This window comes from Neophocaena asiaeorientalis, unplaced genomic scaffold, assembly GCF_003031525.2.
Source record: "Neophocaena asiaeorientalis asiaeorientalis breed wild unplaced genomic scaffold, Neophocaena_asiaeorientalis_V1.1 scaffold174, whole genome shotgun sequence".
Lineage (NCBI taxonomy): Eukaryota > Metazoa > Chordata > Mammalia > Artiodactyla > Phocoenidae > Neophocaena > Neophocaena asiaeorientalis.
In genome coordinates this window covers 2,706,579-2,727,318 of record NW_020174922.1, presented here as the reverse complement: position 1 = coordinate 2,727,318, position 20,740 = coordinate 2,706,579, and the positions used below count along the sequence as shown (strand labels likewise).

General features: G+C 39.9%; 1 protein-coding gene across 4 annotated transcripts in view; it reads left to right on the top strand.

Annotated features, from left to right (window-relative positions):
* The window catches only part of FREM1 (FRAS1 related extracellular matrix 1), a 167,660-nt gene that overhangs the window by 9,589 nt on the left and 137,331 nt on the right, over positions 1-20,740 (top strand). For 3 of the 4 annotated variants that reach the window (XM_024760474.1, XM_024760472.1, XM_024760473.1), the window contains exons 2-6: positions 5,823-6,329; positions 11,142-11,236; positions 13,953-14,254; positions 15,865-16,061; positions 20,393-20,716. In XM_024760474.1, coding sequence (XP_024616242.1) covers positions 6,090-6,329; positions 11,142-11,236; positions 13,953-14,254; positions 15,865-16,061; positions 20,393-20,716 — 1,158 coding nt within the window. In that variant the 5' untranslated portion in view covers positions 5,823-6,089. Of the gene's footprint in view, positions 1-5,822; positions 6,330-11,141; positions 11,237-13,952; positions 14,255-15,864; positions 16,062-20,392; positions 20,717-20,740 lie in introns of those variants that run through there. The other variant, XM_024760475.1, reaches the window with a different exon arrangement.

The window sequence follows — 20,740 nt, the reverse complement described above, 5'->3', positions numbered from 1 at the left end:
AAATGAAAACAAATATATAAAGAATATAGCCCAGTACCTGTATACAGTAAGTAAAAAGTACTAGTAGACATAAAATGAGAAAAGGAAGATACAGTCAGCCTTCCATATCTGTGCATTCTACATCCGTGGATTCAGCCAATTACGATTGAAAATATTTGGAAAAAAAACTCCAGAAAGTTCCAAAAAGCAAAACTTGAATTTGCCTGGCAACTATTTACACAGCATTTACCTTGTATTTACAACTATTTACATAGCATTTACATTGTATTAGGTATTATAAGTAATCTAGAGATGATTTAAAGTGTGTGGGAAGATGTTCATAGGTTATACGTAAACACTTCGCCACTTTATATAAAGGACTTGAGCATCATCGTGGCGTTTGGTATCTGTGGAGGGTTGAGGGGTTACTGCACCCAACCCCTGTGGATACTGAGGGACAACTGTACTATAAATTGTTAAGGAAAGTCAATCTTAGCAGTCACAAGCTATTTTTTTCTTCTCCACGTTTCTATTCTCCCCGGAAATCCTGTGTTGGGTAAGATCGCCACGGATTCTCCACCCCTGTGGGGGGCATTGAACAATTAAAGCTCCATAAGAGGTGATGAGCTTCTTGAAAGAGAAGAACCTGTTTTGTATTTGTGTGTTCCCAGGGCTGCTTTTGCAGTGAGACTGTCAGCATAGAGGAGGACAGAGCCCTTCCCCAGGGTGCCAGAGACCTGCTTCTCCCAGGCTGTGCTGCTTCCGGCTGTGACCTTGGGCCAGCCTTAGCCTGACTCCTTGTTGCTTATGACAAGGTGCAGTTAGACTTCTCTGTCTCTCTCAGGGAAGGAAAGTCAGAGGAGGCAGTGGATCTGAAGTCCGTGGTAAAATCTAAGTCTTAATTTCCTCAACTACTACACAAAGAAGAGAGCCACTTTCTCTGAGTTTAGACAGTTAGTTGTTCCCTTAGAGGACAGTTCTCCTCATTTTCAGTTCATTGCTCTTGGGTGAATCAATTTATGTCACATATGATTCAGAATCATTTCAGTTATTTTATGGATAATTATATGCAGCCATGAGTTTATGCCTGAAACTTTTACATTTGATTCATATGAATTATTTTGGAAATCAATTTGAGTGAAAGTCATGATGATTTAAAAAATTCATTATAAGTAATTCCACGATGGCTTCTATGTTTCTTCTGACTGGTATTTTAAAGATTTTAATGTAGAATACAAGTCAGAAAATCTTCACGGGCTTTCTAGACTAGACTGGTAACAGTCTAGTCAAGGATATCACAATCTCTCTGTTTGAGTGGGTGGGAATGGGTTGATCCTGAGTTGGCTACTTTTTTTTTTACTCAAAATGCCACTTCTCTATTAGTTTATTTTCTTTCTTAAAGACTATAGGGTACTTGTAGGATCTGAAGCTGTGAGTCATGAGGTAATAGCTTCAAGCACAGGGAAGATAAAATGTTCCATTGTTTACATCGTCTTTGGTTGATTGGTAATAACTACCTGGAGTGCTGAGAAGAGTATCAGACCAGTAGGAGTTCTGCAAATAGCAGAGCAAGCCAGCAAAAGGTTATGATAGATTATTGATATCTTTTGTTTTTTAAAATTAATTAATTAATTAAATTTTGGCTGTGTTGGGTCTTTGTTGCTGCGCGCGGGCTTTCTCTAGTTGCGGCGAGCGGGGACTACTCTTGCTGTGGTGCGTGGGCTTCTCATGGCGGTGGCTTCTCTTGTTGCGGAGCACGGGCTCTAGGTGCATGGGCTTCAGTAGTTGTGGCTCGCGGGCTGTAGGCACGTGGGCTTCAGTAGTTGTGGTGCACACGCTTAGTTGCTCCGTGGCATGTGGGGTCTTCCTGGACCAGGGCTTGAACCCGTGTCTCCTGCATTGGTGGGTGGATTCTTAACCACTGCGCCACCAGGGAAGTCTGATTATTGATATCTTGATATCTGTGCTGGGTGCAGGATGGGGAAGGTGCTTCTCTTGTGTCATGTAGCTTCCATTGTAGAATTCCACAGAGGAACAATAGTAAATATGATTCTGTTCAGGGCACATCGTTAACATTGACCATCAAGAAGTTCCATTGCAGAGAGAGCCTGGGAGGACAGCTGGGATCCTCCTTTTCCTGTTGTGCACAGATTACCTAAGATAAACGACAGGAGTACCATGTTTATATCAGCATGGAGAATACATCCTCCTGTGGTTAAACTGAACGTGTAATTATGAAATGAAAACCAGCTCAGCTCTACCAGATGAAATGTTACTGAATCATTTTCTTCTGTTCAGGAATTTACTAAGAAAGAAAGAAATTTACTAAGAAAGAAAACTTTTTGAATTTTTATAAGGAAGAACTCAGAGCAGGATGGTTTTCCACTTTCCAAAACAGCTTTTCACATTTTTGTTGGCTTGTAGAGATATCCTTCGAATACATGATTTCCACATGAAGAAAAAGGGCAAGGGTGGGAAATGGCTTGTAAGAGCATAACTGATTTGCAGGATGACGTGAGGATTGTGAAATGCTGAGAAGCAGCTGAATCACACGAGCAAGCAGACAGGATTTGTTTCTATTGCAGCATCAAATTAAGTCCCATGTGGCTAAAAGTCAGTTGGTTTACAAGCTCCCTTGTAGAATCTGGCCACCTTTCTACTTCCCCTTCCAAAGCTCCCACTGATTCTGCTGACGCTGTGGCTGCCCACATCAGTGATGAGAGCAAGCTACAGACAGCTGGATTCTGAGGATCTGACTTGGCCCTATGTTGGGATTAAGCAAACAGAGTTCTCAAGATGTGTTAGGTTTCCCACTAGGGTGTTGTCAAGTAAATGTTGGCTGCCTCTGGACATTGTAATTTTGAACCAGAAACAAGACAATTCTGTCATCTTCTGTGGTGGAGATAAAAAATCCATCATCATCTGAAATCTTGTTTGACTTAGAATCCTGATTTCCATTGCTGTTGTTCTGTGTGGTTTTTGTTTTTTTTGTTTTGCCTTTTCCCTCTCTGTTCATCCAAATCCTTTTCTCTTTCCCCTCCACTGCCACCTTCTTCATGTGAAAAATCAGAGCAATATTTTCCATGGAATGTCTACATACTTGGCATTTCCTAACACCAACAGAAAAATGCAAGCGCAAAATTAGAATGTAAATAAAACACAAATAAAGCATACTCTTTTTGATCTTTATGGCACCTAATTTGGTAGCCCAGTTGATTGAAGGCTGAGTTTTGTTTGATTTTGTACTTAGAAATTGTTACTCTTGCACTGTTTACCTCCCAGCAGTGTTGCTTCAGGTTGTTTCTGAAATATTAGCATTCAGTTCCTTACTTCGACCTCCTGTTTTAAGACTGTGAGGAAGAAAAAGAGAAATTTTGAATGTCATTAAAACACACTTTGACTTTTACTGAACCTAATTCTGCCCCCTTCATCCAGGACCAGGTCCTGCCATTCTGTTTTTCTCGAGACAAGCTTTACCCTCTTCTTCCTTTGACATATTTTGTAATAATAACATTACATTTATATGGGGCTTTGTAGTTAAGAAAATATTTCCACATGGACTATTTCGTTTGGCCTCACAGGGGAACTGGAACAGGCAAGATGGATGGCCCCATTTTTGAAAGAGAAAACAGATGTTCAGAAAAACCAGGGTTAGAATCCAGGTCTTCAGATGCAGGTCTTCCCTTCCCACATCACTGTGGCACGGGAAGCCACAGAAATGGATTTCCTTTTCTTTCTCTCTTGTTTCTTCCTGGTAGATGAACATTAGAGTCTTGGTCTTTGACCTTATCTGCTCATTAAGGACTTACTATGCTATAATTAGAGAATGAGCTATTTCCCCATATGCTGTAGGTAAGAAGTTAAAATATTTACCTGATTTGTGACTAAACAAAATTAACAAAAAAATTGAAGAATAAGGTAGTTATTAACAGTGCAAAGTTATACTGGTTTATTATGCCCATTGGAAGGTCTTGCATTTTCATGATTTTAATGATTTCTGCACATGGCTACTGAAATATTTGTCAGAAGGTGTAGAAAAAAATGCCGTCTTTCCTGTTTAACAGTAGGTTAAGCAGGAAAGAAGTTTACATTCTCTGCCATGTAAAATTCTGGCAGAGTGGGCTGGTGTGGTGACTTCACTTTGCAAATGTCCCAAACACCCAGGCTCCTTCTGGCTCACAGCTCTGCTAGCCTGAGGTGTGGCTCTCTTTTTTATGTGCAGGGCAGCCTCCTCAGTCTGGGTAACAAGAGGGAGAGAAGCATAAAGATAAATCCATGAGAAAAAAGGAAGAACGAGGTCGCTAGGGAGTGAGGGTAGACAAAAAACAGGTCCCAGGACTGGACCCTAGGCTCCCCAACATGAAAAAAGTCAGGGATTCTAGGAAGAAGCAGCAAAGGAGAAGAAGGGCGATGAGAAGAATGCCTGAGAGTATAGAGTCCTTGCAGCCTTTATGGGTTAATTTAATTCATTGAAATCTCAGAAAGCCAAGTTTTTTCTCTTATCTCTCAGTTTTGGGTGATGCCTACCCACCCTGCTGCTTCTCTTCTTTGTGAAAGCGCTGCTTTTTTGAATGATCTTAGATGCCAAAGGTGAATGGAGACAAGTTGTGAAAGTTCAACAAGCAGGTTTGCATTCTTGCCCAAACAAGCCAACCTAATTCAGCCTGAGCGTGGGCAACATGGTCAGTGGGAGGATGGGACTGTTTTATTTGGGGACCGACACCATAAAAAACAGGCTGCTCTGTGAAGTGTGCACCCGCCCGCCCCCAGGTGTTAGGTGACATGTCACGCACTGTCTCAAAAGTGAAAGGTTTCAAACAGGGACAAGAGAATGAGCCTTCCCTTAATATATTAGAGGTGGGCAATAGTGGCATTTCTGTCTACACCTTCTGACAAACATTTCAGCATCCGTGTGCAGAAATCATTAAAATCATGAAAATGCAAGACCTTCCAATGGGCGTAATAAACCACCATTATGGTCTATCATGGATAACTAATCGTGGATATGATTGGTTCACCTAATCATATCTTGGAATTAAAGATATATTTCAATACCTTGCACTTTGGATAAAATCATTTCTGTTCTTATGGGACACAGAGAAATAATCATGAAATTCTAAGTGGTTAAAATAGAAAAAAAAAATCCACTTGTGCGAATTCTATGTAATTAGCATTGCAGATGATGTATGAATGCATGTACATCTGCCGTGTCATTAGCTGTGTATGTTGAAGCTACGTTACTGGATTCCTGGCCCTTGTTATACCTAAACAAAACCCCAAATGATAACTTAGAAAAAATATCTTTTCTCCAGTTTCCACTCAAGCGTTTCTTAGGTGTCTTCATTGCCCAGCAAAGTCAAAATTGTGCCCATGTGACAAATTATTAAGCCTTTTTTTTTTTTTTGAGCGGGTTGCACTGATTTAGAATTAATCATGTTTTCAAACAGTGGGCAAGTAATTCTATCAGCTCTCTTGCATAAATGAGGTTACAGTCCTCATTTATCAAGTGAGAAGACAAAAGCAAAGAGTTCAACAACTTTCTCTGAACGCAGAGGAGCAAACGCTGCCCGTGGCCGTGAGGCGGGCTGCCTCCTGCCGGACCACACAACTGACGTCCCGGTTGGGACCCGTTGAGTCCGGAAGCAGGAGTTACCGCCGGGGAATGAAATGGCTGCATTGCCTTTCAGTTGCCCCTGGAGGTCAAGTTAGTTTATTTGTTTTTAATTTAGCTGAAATTACAGGCTGGTTGAAAGATTCCTTTGTCGGTGGGGGTCTTTTGAATAAGCCACATAAACCTTTTTGTTTCTCTCTCACTTTCCTCCAACTCCTCGTCCCATTTGCAGGATTAAAAAAGCACTTGGGAGGCACATTAATCTTGCCGGGCGTTGTCAGGAGTGATCAGCGAGTTTTATTAAAAGTCTGGGACTGCCTGAAAGACCTCCTTGTCTGAGTTTGAAATGAAAGGGACGTGTTAAGATCTTGGGGCACATTGTCGGGACCCCTTGCCCTGCCCCTTGGACTATGAGCTGACAGCCCCGGAGAAGGCACAGAAGCCCTCCTTTGTTGAAGGGATTTCACTGGTGGATGGAATCGAGTTGGCCCCTGTCGGCATGAGCTCTCTACGCTGGGGTGGGCTCGGTGCCCTGCTGCTGCTGCTCAGGCTGCTCCCGGGCTGGGCCAGCCCCACCCTCATCCGTGTTAACCGAGGGGTCAGGGTGATGAAGGGCAGCTCCGCCTTCCTGTCTCAGGATGACCTGAAGTTCGCCATCCCCAAAGAGAAAGATGTCTGCAAAGTGGAAGTTGTGATGAATGAACCAATAACCCAGAGGGTTGGGAAACTCACTCCACAGGTAGGTCATATCTGAGATTTGCTATTTAGTAGTGTGTATGAATGAGAGTGTGTGATAATGTGTTTTTGAGGGAAAGGGAGGGAGGGAAAGGGAGGGAGGGAAAGGGAGGGAGGGAGAGAGAGAGAGAGAGAGGGATCAAGCTCTTCTTTCAAGCTACCAGAGGTGAGTGTTGTAAGGTGTTCAAATTTGAAACGGTGAAGTTGCAGTTAGCGGGCATAATACTGCACTGTTTTTTCTATGCAAGGTGAAACCTGTTAAAAAATTTTTTTTTGAGGTATAATGACATATAATGTTAGTTTCAGGTGTACGACGTAATGATTTGAGATTGGTCAAACGTGTTTTTTGAATGTTCTTGGGTGACTGTGGATTACAGCCTTGAAACCAACAGGAGTTACTCCTATTTATGTCAACCCCTCTGGAGGAAGGCTGGTTCGAACAGATATGGATGGATGCATTTTTAAAATTAGTAATGCACCAAATTGACAAGTCTTTCCAATTTATCTTCTCTTATTGACGAAATCTTGTGTAAATATTACCAGCTCTTTGACCTTATAAAACAGCTAATCAGCCAGGAAAAGGCATAATGGTAAGGGAATCACATCTTATTTTAGGTACATGGCCACTCTATGAGAATCTTAGGGGAGAGAGAGAAAAAAACAGCGAGGGGGAGAGAGAGAGAGAGAAGTAAACGAGAGCGAGAGAGAATGAAAATGGGTTGGAGTGGGCAGTCTCCTGTGTGGTGTGATATGGTCAGTCTTTATGGGACTATTCCTGCCCCCAAATTATCTCACCCATGGCCAGAGTGCCTTTGGTTAAGATATCAGGGTTTCAGGACATCTTTAGGACACATTTGTGACTGCAGAATAGCAGAAGTTAAACACGAAGACGTTTTAATCTATTACCATCCCTTGAACGTTCCCTTGAGTAAGGGAAGAGATCTGGAAACGATACATGAAGACACTTCATTTTAAATATTCATTGTTCTTCAAAAATGTCTTCATAAAATTTTTTTTTCCCTTTAATCACTACCATGGAGACCTTGTCATTTAAGGGTGTTCTGTGCTCAATCCTTTTGTAGGGTGGAGTTACCCTCTAATTCATTGGGTTTAGGAAAGTCTGTATTATCATACATTTGCTTAGAGAGCTTATCTTTATACACAATAGAAAATTGCTTCTGGTCTTATTACTTGTTCCTACTGTGGTTTAACTTTCTTCTCAAGGCAAACAGTTTTCAGAATATTCAATGCTGGGTATGGCTGCTGCTCCTAGCAAAATACAGCATTTCTGTTTGCTGAACTGTGAGCATTAATGTTCTTCCTCTCTATTTGGCTAAAACACTATTCTATCGGCTTATTCAAAAGTGGTGTTAGATGTCATAAAGATGAACTAAAGAGACTGAGATAGATGCTAGCTCAAGTTGACATCTCTAGACATTTCCTTTACTTCCATTACAGTTATAGTCTGATTCTGAAACACATCAGAATGCTATGGCAGGCTCTCACATTGGGAGTATGGCTCATGTGACTGTGACTAAATGTCTCCCTCCGGTTTCCTGTGAGTTTTTCTTTTGTCAGTCAATGAGCTTCAGATGGGCATCTAAAAAATGTTAGTATGTGCTCATGGACCCAGGTCACCCTGGTTTTCCCATTTGTGTGGTAAGTGCAACATCTCCCCACTTTCACCCAACATAACTTATGCTGGAAAGTGTGTTTGATTGGCACCTATAAGTTAGGGATAAAGGAGACGCCTGGGATAGCTCATGTCTGGAGGCCCAATGCACTAAATGCGATGAGTAGGTGACACGAATAGGCTCAGCAGCAGGCCCTAACTACAGGCACGGGGGTCAAAAGCAAATCCTTGGAGTTTTGGGGAGCAGCAAAATAGGACCCGAATCCTAGATGTCTGGGATCCCTGATAGAGCAGAGACCCAGGGCTATATGGAAAAAGGTGGATGCCTTATAAAGACTGATGAACTGATAATTTGGTAACCCTTCCAATCAACATATTAAGAAAATGTGTGCAACATTTATTTAGAAGTAAGGCTGAATATATTTTGTGAGATAAGAAGAGAGGAAAAATTCCTCCTTGTAGCGCACTGGGGTAATCTATGGTCCAGCTGTATTAAGCTCTGGCCCCAAGCATGCAAAACCAAAGGCCTACTATTCACCAGATTCTCCCTCCTTAGAAAGCATTTTGGGGAAGATCTCCTGTTACTTAAACCAGCCTCTGGGGATATCCTCTCCCCATCCCAAATAGCCTATGACTTCTGAAGTGCTTCATATAGCACTTTCTATGAGAGTAATGAAAAATATCATCATTTTCAGTGATATTTTAGTAGTCTTCACTATGTGGCCAGCTCTGAGGCACTGGAGAGCAAAAAGGGATCCACATGACTAGAACTAGGTAAAACATTTATTTGGTCACAAGGATCAAGTGTTGTGATAGATCTCTAAGTTGTCTCATTTTCAAACTTTCTCTGATTTTCTGGCAAAAATCCATTACTAGAAAGACAATGTGGAACAGAAACAACATATCTGTCTGATTTAGGGAAGTCTGCATTGCAAGGCAAAGGGGCAGGGCTCCAAACATCCCCAAAGGGTCCTCTAATGTGCTGATTAAAAGATAATGTTTAGTGTATGTCTATCCAGAGGTACATCTGACATCTCAAACAGATTTATATCATCTAAAGTAAATATGTGATATATAGCTGCTAACAGTTATTCTGTGGAAAGGAGTCCATTAAAATGTGGAGTTTCGTTGCCTTTTGGTCAAATATGAGAACTGGGTACTATCGTGCAATCTGTATGTCCGGAAAACTTTGTTTCTCAAACCACTTGGTGATCCTATTTTTTCATTATGATAATTTCAACAAAAACAAAATCCCTAAGTGAAAACTGCTTTTTTGCAAATATGTAGCTGTAAATTCAGGTTGGTGCAGTTCTCCCCAGGGATTGATTTCTTATGGAGTTTTTGAAATTAAACACAGCCACGCATAGCCAAGCCAACTATGCGCACACAGACACACAGACACACACACACACACACACACACATCCTAAACATTACTCTTTAATAGAGCTTACTAGTAAGTTGAAAGCAGGCTTATTTGGGCCCATTCCTAGCGAGATGACAGTATTAACAGCACCCTGCTGTGTAATGAACCGTTTCATGTGAGTTGTACAGAAAATGTTTTGTTTAACATCTGTTCAGTCAGTGTTTTCATTCCATTACTGAAGTTTGTCATAGGACCAACAGGTTCATTTTCCTATTGGTTATTTGGAAAGGGATTTCACTTGGTGCACACGAGTACCTTCTGTCTCGATAACCTTCTCGAGATAGTCAATTAGAGAAGGTTGATGGCAATATGTTTTCCTCATGTTTTAGGACAAGACTTACCCACTCACAGTACTTCTCACCCCTGACCCAAAGCAAGAAATTTCCTGGGTGGAAAAGCACCCCCGTTTAGCACTGAGCTCACTCTTTTGAATAGGAAATGCAGAAGTAAGAAAATACCTCTAGTTTAAACCAGTTTGCTGTCATTAAAGTGAGTAATGAGTTAGGAATGTGTGACAATTTAATTATAAATTGTAATTGAAAAGCAGTTGAAGTGGAAAAAAACAAAGCTAGACAGTAATTAGAAAAGGATTTAGCTCTCCTTTGTTTTAGTTAGTAAATTTATGGAATTATGGTTGTCACCTTTTATAAAAGGAAAACATATTATGAAACATAAAACAGATGTTTCTTTTAACAAAGCAGATTGTCTCTTTGTTACAGTGACTATCTGTCAATGATATGGGAAAGGTCTTTCCTTTATCTCCTTCCTTGTTGTCAATTAAAAAGAGGAACCAAAGATGTCTGTAGGAAACGATCATTTGTATTAGTGAGAAAGTCTTCTCAGGGAGGATTATGTTGTTTGTAAATGTTTGAGGCTGTAACAAGGTACAGGCTAAATAGCATGAACTCAACAATGATGATATGTGAATACCTCGAGGGTATTTCTTAGAACTCTACCAAGTCAGATCGGGCATAATGAGGGTCATGGTGTGAATGGAAGAGAAAACTCTTCTTTTAAAAACTATGACTCCCAGAATATAACAATTAGCAATCCTTAGTAGTTCTGAGTGAGGTGATACAGTTAATTATAATTTTGTTTGAATAGAGAAAATTGCCTTGACATTGTTATTTGTCTCATCAGTCATTTCTGCTATTACATTACTAATAAAAGCAGTCTTTTGCAAGTAAATGAGAAACATCTGTGGGTCGTGTTTGGCTCTGATCGACCACAATAGTGTCTGTAGTAAGTGGCTTCATTTTTAAACATAAAAACACTATTCGGAAAGGAAAGCAATAAAAGGAGAAGAAAAAAATACAGAGCTAATACAGCGTGTTTGTATGTGGGGTAATGCATGCCTGTTTCTACATACACAGAGGTAGACCTCTCTGACTCAGTTGCTATGGTGTGGGTAAATAACATTTTGAAAAATGGAACCATATTTTAAATGTACTATACACTGGAAAAAGATAGTTATTTAGAGATAATCACTGCTTAATTTATCTGCCTGATCTGCTTGGATTTTCATAATTTAGATATTCTCAAAGCAAAACACAGCTATATAAGCAGGATGGTCATAGGCATGGGGGTGGGTAGAGGTGGTGATGGTTAAAACACACACACACACACACACACACACACACACACACACACACAATGCTAAGAGACCATAATTTCTTCAGGCAGTACTTTACTGCTGGAAAAATTAAAAAATGTACCAGTTTTCTCACAGATGTGTATCCATTTCTTCATGTGAACTAGGTCTTTGACTGCCATTTCCTTCCCAATGAAGTAAAGTATACTCACAACGGTTGCCCAATTCTTGATGAAGACACAGTGAAGCTTAGACTTTACAGGTAAGCAGCATAGAAGCATTGTTCATTCCTTAGCAGATAACCACTCTGTGTACTTCTTTTTCTTTGGATAGATATTATTATGATGGGAGTTACTAGATTTCATACAAGTAATTTGCAGTAGGAACTGGAGACCTGAGTGGGTGAGGCAAGAATTGTAGCAACCTTTCAGTTACTTTTATTTATATCATCTTCCTTGGGGCATTTCTGTGGCAAATTATTAGCCCTCTCCTGTTTCCCTTTAGAGTTCTTGTATGGGTATCTCTGGTCATTTAATTCCCCACTTATGATAAAAAATGGAGATTATAAACTACAAATTTTTAATGAGAATTAGGAGGAAAATATATTCCAAAAGTGAATGAAATTCTTCTTTTTGATTATCAACTGCTTATTTATTAGAAGTGCAATATCTTCTATTTTTCAACATATTATATTTTAAAAAGGTTCAAAAAATCAATTATAGAGTTGGACAAAGTGTCGACCATATGACCCAGCAGTTCTACTCCTAAATATACATATATACATAAGAGAAATAAAAGATATGTTTACACAAAAATTTATACACAAATGTTCACTGCAGCATGTTTCATAAATGCCAAAAAGTTGAAACAATCTAACTGATGCATATGTAAACATGATGTGGTATATCCATACAATGGAATATTATTCAGCCATAAAAAGGAATGAAGTACTGATGCATGCTACAACATGGATGAACCTTGAAAACATTATGCTAAGTGAAAGAAGTCTGACACAAAAGGTCACATATTGTGTAATTTCATTTATATGATATGCCTAGAAAAGGCAAATCCATAAAGACAAAGTGGATTAGTGGTTGCCAGCTGTTGAGGAAGGGGTGAATGGGGAGTGAATGCTCATGGGTGTGGATTTTTATGGTGGGGGGGTCATAAAAATGTTCTGGAATTAGGGAGCATGATGGTTGCATAACCTTATGAATATACTAGAAACCACTGAATTATAAACTTTAAAAAGGTAAATTTTAGGGTCTGTGAATTATATCTAAATAAAAAGTTAATTTAAAATTACATGGCACAGGGAGATCAGCTTGGTGCTTTGTGACCACCTAGAGGGGTGGGGTAGGGAGGGTGGGAGGGAGACTCAAGAGGGAGGGGATATGGGGATATATGTAGACGTATAACTGATTCACTTTGTTATACAGCAGAAACTAACGCACCATTGTAAAGCAATTATACTCCAATAAAGATGTTAAAAAAAATACAAGCTCATGGTTATGGTATTGCTCACTTTATAGAAGCAACTGAGAATTCAGTGTAGGTGGAGTAGGCCTTATATAGTTTTTTACTTGGTTTTTGTTGCTTTTAAGAGTATTTGGCTAAAATACGGCAGCATGAATTTCCCTTAAGTACTAGACTAATATGAGTCTAGAGTTTTGTAGCACAGTGAATCATCCTATAAACACTTATGATCATCTGCTACAGGTTAGGCCCATGCTAGACTTAGGAAACAAAAACATGAGGAGACATAGACTGGTTCTCATGGTCTCATGCAAAAGATGGGTCGCTAACTGTGATTCAGAATGACAGGTGCCGAAAGAGAGGGGTGCACCAAATGCTGTACTCAGGAAATGCGATGGCACCAAAGGGTTCCTTAGGAAGCGATGCAATCAGCATACAAGGCTGTTTGATTTTCCTAAGACTTTAAAGTTAAAAAACAAATTAGCTTCAAAGAGCTTGCTGGGAAGGGCTGGAAAAGCTAATGAATTCTAGCTGTTCCTACTTCTTTCTTCCTTGAGTTTCTGAGGGATGGGGAGGGTAGAGGAGCACACATGAAGGGCAGAGTTAGAGGACCTGTCAAGTTCCCTGGTCTTGAGGATTTAGAATAGAATATTCAGAGGAGTTGGAGGCAGAAAACCAGAGAGCATGTTTATTACCCTCTTACCTTGTCTCTAGCCCTTTTGGCAAGCTACTTGACCTCCCTGTGCCTGTTTCCTTATCTGTAAAATGGGATTAACAACACTTATGATAGATTCCTGTGAAGACTGAATGATATACTCTTCATAAAGAGTTTAGTATCTGCCCGGGCCATCGTGAACGCACATCAGTTAGGAGCTGCATTATTGATACATACCCATCACCCATTAATTTTCTCCCTTCAGTAAAGAGTGACAACCCATATCTGCTAGTCTCTGTAAGTATCCAGAAAACATAGTCATTAAGGGAATGAAAGGAATAGAGGTAATACCATCACTGAATACCCTTTATATGCCAGGCGCTGAGCAGAGCACCCCAACTAGACTGTAAATTACTATTCATGTAGTGGCATTTCTGAAGAGCAAAAAGGCCTTGATGCTTCAGAAACCCCTCGCCCCCTCACTCCTGAATTAAAAGTCAATCCATGAATTATACATGCTGGATATTCTCAAGTTGCACACATGCTAGAGAAGGGACTCTGAGCTCATAGCGGTCATTAAGTACCAGTATCAATGATGGATATGAGAGCAGGTGTTAAAAGAAGGGTCATTGGAAAGGGAAGTAACAGAAAGAGGAGTTGTCACCAAGGTAAGGAGAAGAAGGGAAAAGAAGAGAGAGGTTGGGAGTAGAGTGTAAAATAAAATCCACACTCTACCTGATACACTGATTGTGTGAAAGCCAATCTTTAAGCTTCCAGCCAAGTTAGTACACAATATCGGAAGTACCTGGGCACCAATAATATTGCCTTTGCTCTGTTCTGTCCACAGATTGACTGAGACAGACACCTTCACGGAAACCTTTATCCTGCGGGTCTATCTCCTGGAACCAGACTGTAACATCATCCGTATGAGTGACAATGTACTGGAGGTGTCTGAATTCTATGGCCTGTCCCGAGCCATTGATAAAAACCTGCTCAGGTTTGATTATGAGAGGACGGCTAGTCTGGAGTGTACAGTCAGGCTGGACCCTGTGGGAACTCGGCTGCCAGCTCATGGCCAGCTGGTTGTGGTGGAGCCCTGGCCGGAAGAACCTCGTGGAGATCAGCCACACAGTTTTTTCCCTGAGTCTCGTATGATATGTTTTAATACTTATCTGGATGTTACTAAAGCTGACAGATCTGTAAATGGTCATCTTCTACCATGACAAAGATTTTTACTTAATATAATTTGTAGCTGGTTGAAAAATGTAAGTTAGTGGTTAAGAGTGTAGACTTTGGAATTGGAAAAACCCGGGCTTGAAAACTGCCTCTGCTATTTATTCCCTGTGTGCTTTTAGGCGAATTATTTAACCTAAGTCTCTGTAAAACAGACAAGGATAGTGGCTGTTCCATAGGATTGTATAAAGATGGGAGTGAATGAGATCACACACACACACACAAAGTGCTTAACACAGTATCTGGCTCATAGCAAGTGCTCAGTAACTGTCAGCTGTTATTATTAATAGTAGGTAGCAGGGCTTCCCTGGTGGCGCAGTGGTTGACAGTCCGCCTGCCGATGCAGGGGACACAGGTTCGTGCCCCGGTCCGGGAGGATCCCACATGCCGCGGAGCGGCTGGGCCCGTAAGTCATGGCCGCCGAGCCTGCGCGTCCGGAGTCTGTGCTCCGCAACGGGAGAGGCCACAACAGTAAGAGGCCCGCGTACCGCAAAAAAAAAAAAAAAAAAAAAAAAAAAAAAAATAGTAGGTAGCAATGGCAGTGGTAGCAAAAGTAGCTGGTGAATTTACTAAGTATTACTAGACTTGGAGCAGGTTTGAGGTAGAGCTGGTGGGCAGCAGCCATGGTTTAAATCAGGAAAAGTTAATGGATAACGTTCTTTCTGTTATTCATTTAATTATCACATTTTGGGCACCTCCTAGATGCATGATAGTGTTCTAGGCACTGTGGGAAGAGCAAAAAATATAAGGGAAAATCATGATCACAGTAATACCTTGAATTTGGACAGAAATTTATAGCTGAAAGCATGTACAATAAGTTATCTCATTTGGTCTTCACAGCCTTCACAGGGTAGGAAGTAGGATACCCATTTTGTACATCAGGGAAATGTGCAAAAGGCCACTAGAAAAATAAGTGGCCTGTGAGTATCATATACTGTGCAGGAGTGAAAAATGCAGTTGGACAGAGACAAAAGACTATGTATTGGAGAGATGACTGTGGTTTTCAGTGGGAGACAGCAGGTTGGCTCAGGTGGTCAATGAATATTTGAAGAAAGGTTTAGTAGAAAGATTAAGTCGACCTGAAAAGGTTTTCAGAATTTGAGTGTGTGACAAGCACAAAGGGGAGTGAATTTCAGTGAGTAGAATATTCTAGCAGAGATGGCATGATGGTACCATGGAAGTGGATGCTGTAAAGGAAGACCAGAGCAGGACAGTGGAAGGCCTACAATGAGCCTATTAGTCAAAGATGGTCCAGCACCAGAAAATGCATTTTATATATTTTTTCTCTTGGTCACTTTTGGTGGTTAAGAACCTGATTGGATAATTGGTCAACTGTTCTTTTCAGTAAAGGCAATGACAGGTTTTCAAGAAAATGACAACCTACTCAGTGAATGATTGGAGGGTACATGTGAGTAGTCTTTGGGCAGTGAGAGGGAATGAGTACCCATGGGAGGGAGGATGGGTTTTTAAACTTCAGAATCATTAATGTACAAGTGACTCTCTTAATTCACTGCTGTACATTCTAGAACTGGGAACAGAACTGAAGTGTCCTGGTGGCAGATGTCCCCTGGGACTGAAGAAAATAGGAAGTCTCAAAGTGAACTGTGAGGAGTTCTTGCTGTCGGGGCTTCGATATCAACATCTGAGTCCCCCTTCTCCGCACATTGATTACATCTCCATCCGACTGGACCTCACAGATAGCAGGAGTAAAATCATATACAAGGTAGAGTCTGTGGGGTTATGTGTCTGTGTCCCCAGCTGATCCACAGCAAGAAAGTCAGTTCCATGGGGGCGCTCGTGCTGGTTCCTGTATGGTTGTGGGTAGAACAGCTCAGCGAACTGCAGACTTGTTCTGCCAGTACGTGCTTGAAACAGTAGCTTTTGTATATAATATCAGTACATAGTTTCCCTTCTCTGGCTCTCTTGTAGCTCTATCATCACTGAAGCAGCTTAGAAAGGACCTGGGTCAGGTTACATGCTAACTTTCTTCTCCCGTTCCCTTCAGTATTCTTCAGATTCCCATTTCTGCGTTTGTAACTCCTACTCTTTGATGCTTCATTTACTCCTTTATTAGAACCTCCTTTCATCTGTTAGAGGAAATCAGAGGGTCCACCCACCCACTCTGCAAGGCCACAGGAATCTGGGAGAGAGGGGGAGCTCAGTCCTACTTTTATGGCTGTAGCAGATGATATCATTTTCACTCTTTCAGACTTCGAGTTGGAGGACCGGGTTGTCAAGGAGACAGCCCCCCAAGGGCTTCCTGCATCTTCCAATCTCTTTTACATTCTCCTGCCCTTTCTTTCCTTTGATCTCTTCCCATGGAAACGATGACAGAAAGTGAAATCAGCCTATATAAGAGATTTGACATGCTATTCTCTTAATTCATGTATGCTGTAACTTGTTTATTTGGGAAGCTGGGGTGATTATGTACCTGCTGAAACAGCTCAGATTTTGTGCTGATTTAAGATGATCTGAGATGACATTTGTGGAAGACCTCCGTCTTTCACAGGCTGACTTCTCACTAGGATTTCTCCTAACAGACCCAGTCAAATATTGAACATTATTACCACAGGAATTAATAAAACACGGAATGATAAGGAAATGAGTAAAACAGGATTATAGAATTTTATAATTGAGATTTGGAAAAACCGTGAGGTAGTCTGGTCAAACTGATCAGGTAAATCACTTGGGGAGCTTTGAAAGAATAGATTTGAGTCTAACATTAACAGTTAAGAGCATGACTTTGGGCCCAGGTTGCCTGGGTTCAAATGTTAACTAGCTGTGTGACTTTGTACTTTATGCCTCATTTTAAAAATCTTAAAATGGGCATGGTAGTACTTACTTCTTATTGAGAGGATTAAATGAGATAATGCTTACAAAGCACTTGGCACAAAGTTGGACACGTAATAACCTCTATACATATTTTGCTAGTGAAAAAACTGATCATGAGCCAGGTTTGGAAATAATTGGCTTAGCCCAAGCCCCTTGTTTTATAGTGGTAGCCAGAGAAATTGTGAACCTCGCGAACCTTGACTATACATGCTTGGCTGAGTCAAGACTAAACTCTACGTCTCTTAACGACTAGTGTGTGTCTTCTGTTTGTTTTGAGGTCAAACTCCTTTCCCTTTTAATGCTTTTTTGTATCTGTAAAAAAAAATTAGAGCCATTTTTCTTCCTAATTGATTTTTCTTCTTTTTCCTCTGTATATTGATAAAGGGTTTTATGTTTTCAGATCAGTTTTATTAGGAGTTTCCCCTTTAAAATGACCTTCCTGTATTACTTAGAATTAACCTATTCCATAGTCAATTTGGCATGTCACAAACAGATATAAAAGTAATATGCTCAACAGCAGAGGATTTTTTTTTAAAAGCACAGAAAGAAAAATAAGAAAACAAAACTAGGGGTATTTCCACCATTTTTATATATATACACCCTTACACACACATACACAAACAAACACACAGAGTGAGTGGGGAGGCTTGCACACCAGAGTTAGTTTATGGAACTGAATTTATACTATATTTGAAGTTTTGTATCTTGCTATTTTTTAATTTTTATGCTGGTATAGTCCTTCCTCATCAAGTGACTAAATGACTGTTCACCCGTAATTTCTTATAGATTTAAAAACATTTTCCTGTTTATATTTGCCTTTTTATTCTGCCTGAAATGAATTTTATCATATTGTGAAACACAGAACAGTTTTTTCCAAGTAGCCAAAATTTTCAACACTATTTGTTGAATAATGGACATGTTTTTAGATGAGTCTTCTGTTGTATAGAAAGATATTATGTGTCTATTTCAAGGCTAGCTCTTTTGTTCCTTAGATTTGCCTACCTATTCTTGTGCCAGTACCATATTATTCTAAATATAAAAGGTCTATATAATAGACTTTAACATTTTACAGGCAAGTCCTTCCTCATAGCCATGAGTCCTTCCTCTTCAAAATTTTCTTATCCATTCTCACCTATTCTTATTTCTAGGCAAGTAATTAAATATTTATGTTAGTTTTTTAAAAAAGCCCCTAAATATTTTTTATCAGGATTGGATTAAAACTATAAATTATTTTGGGAAGAATTGGAATATTGGAACATTTCCATATTGAGTTGTCTCATCCAGACAAAAGTTATCTAACTTCATCGAGACAAATGATATTTGATATGTTTCTGTAAAGTTTGTAGTTTTCTTCATGTCAGTTGTGCACACTTAAGTCCAGTCCTAGACAATTTGTTTTTGTAAAATTATTATGACTAGTCTTCTTTTCCTCCACTATTTCTTCTCATTGGTTACCGATGATAGATAGGAGAGCTATTTCTTAGACTAATCTTCTTTTGTCTGGTTTCTTTCTTGAATTCAAGTATTCTAAAATTTTTTCAATTCTTTGGGCATTTAAAGACCATAATTACATCTTTCACTAATGATGATAATTTTTTCCTTTCTTTTTCAATAATTATTCCTCTTTTTTCTACTCTTTTCTCCACTGGTTTGGCCAGAATAGTATTAAATATAGTGATGCTTATAAGAATCTTTGTCTTGTACATTTTATCACTGTCAACTGCCCACACTGTCCTTTTTAATGTTTCTTGCCTTGAATTCATCTCTCTTTGAAATTCTTAAGGTTACAACTGCAAACTTTACATGATAAGTTAGGATCATCCTTTTACTTTTAATCTTTGTATATAATTTTAAGTGCCTTTCTGGTAAGGCAGATATAATTGGATATTTAAATTTCAGAATATTTGTCTTGAACAAGAGAATATAGGCTATATTTCTGTAATAATGGATATCTGTGGGTTTTTTCCTATCATCTTGTTTTCTGCATTCTTGCTAGTTAAAAGAAATTATCTTGCACTCTAGTTTATATTTTCTCAGACTTTATCTTTACTTATTTGAAAAATCTTTATCCCACTTTCAAATTTATTTCTAAATTTAAAAAATTCTTTAACCTATATTTTTAACATTTAAAGTAAAAAATGAAGTCTTTTGCCTCCTTCCTATATATTATGAGGATTGATCCTATTTATCCTTTCTCACTGCAATTACTCACTAGCAGACTTGGTTAATATAATCTGCAACTTTAGTTCCAGTTTATCATTTTTATACCTTATGATTGCTTGCATCATCTTTTATTTCAAGTACACTCTTTTGACATTTGTATCCATTTTGTTAGTATGTTTCAGATAACATTTATTTAGGCTTAACTCTAGGTTTAATAGGTCTTATTGTTCGGCACCAGTCCTTTCATACTGTAATTTCCCCATTCTTGTTTAAATTGTAAATCTTCAAATGTTTTTCAATGGCTCGTACAGACTAAGTAGTGTAAACTCTATGCTGTCTCAGCATATCACTCCTTTGTCTTTATAAATCATGCAGTGAGAAGGGGGTGGGGTTGTCTTCTTCTGTTTCTCTCTTTCTTTGAGCCTTGCTGACTAGTTTCTGAATTTCCAGGCTGGGGGGTGGGTGGTTTGGAGAAGTTTGGAGAGAGAGGTCTTATTGGATCAGGCACTGATGGAATATGACTTCATGCTCTCTGAGTCTGGCAGATGTTTCAAGCTGCTTCTTAGTCTCTGGGCAATTTCATGGTTCCTCTGGAGATCCCCCACTGCGAAGGCCTCTCATCTTGGGAGAGTACATTTCTAGCCTTATTGGTCAATTGCAGTTCCTCCTGACACTCCTAGGATATGATTTCCACTTCCAGGTTCTTTCTGCTCAGATTCTTTGATTTCTCACAGAGGCACCCTAAAGGTCAGGGTCCAGGATGACCCTAGACCAACCCTCTGTCCCATTTGCTCCACAAGAGAGCACTCGTATATTCCTTCCTGCCGCAAACAGGGACTAGAGACTGATCCCAGCACAGATACCATTATTCTTCTGCCTCTGGCCACTGAGCTTCCTAAGGTATGAGCCCAGCATTAGTTCTCCGTGTGCTCCACCAGTAAAAGACACATATTTAGGCTGGCGTGAAGGAAATTTGTGTTAAATATCATACTATTTACCCTGATTTTATAACATCATTTATATTGTTTCCCCCTTCATCTTTTCTTTCTCCTTCAAAAGTCAGAGAGTGTGTGGTTACCCGTCTATATCAGAGCTGGCATCCCTAATCAGATTCCAAGGGCTGCATTCATGGCCATGTTTATTCTGGAAGTGGATCAGTTCATCCTGACCTCTTTGACTACATCAGTTCTGGACTGTGAAGAGGATGAGACCCCCAAACCCTTGCTGGTGTTCAACATTACTAAAGCCCCGCTCCAAGGCTATGTGACTCATCTGTGGGATCACACCAGACCGGTGTCCTCCTTCAGCTGGAAAGACCTAAGTGACATGCAAATTGCCTATCAGCCACCAAACAGCAGCCATTCTGAGAGGAGACATTATGAGGTAAGAAGGAAGAGAGACAAAACT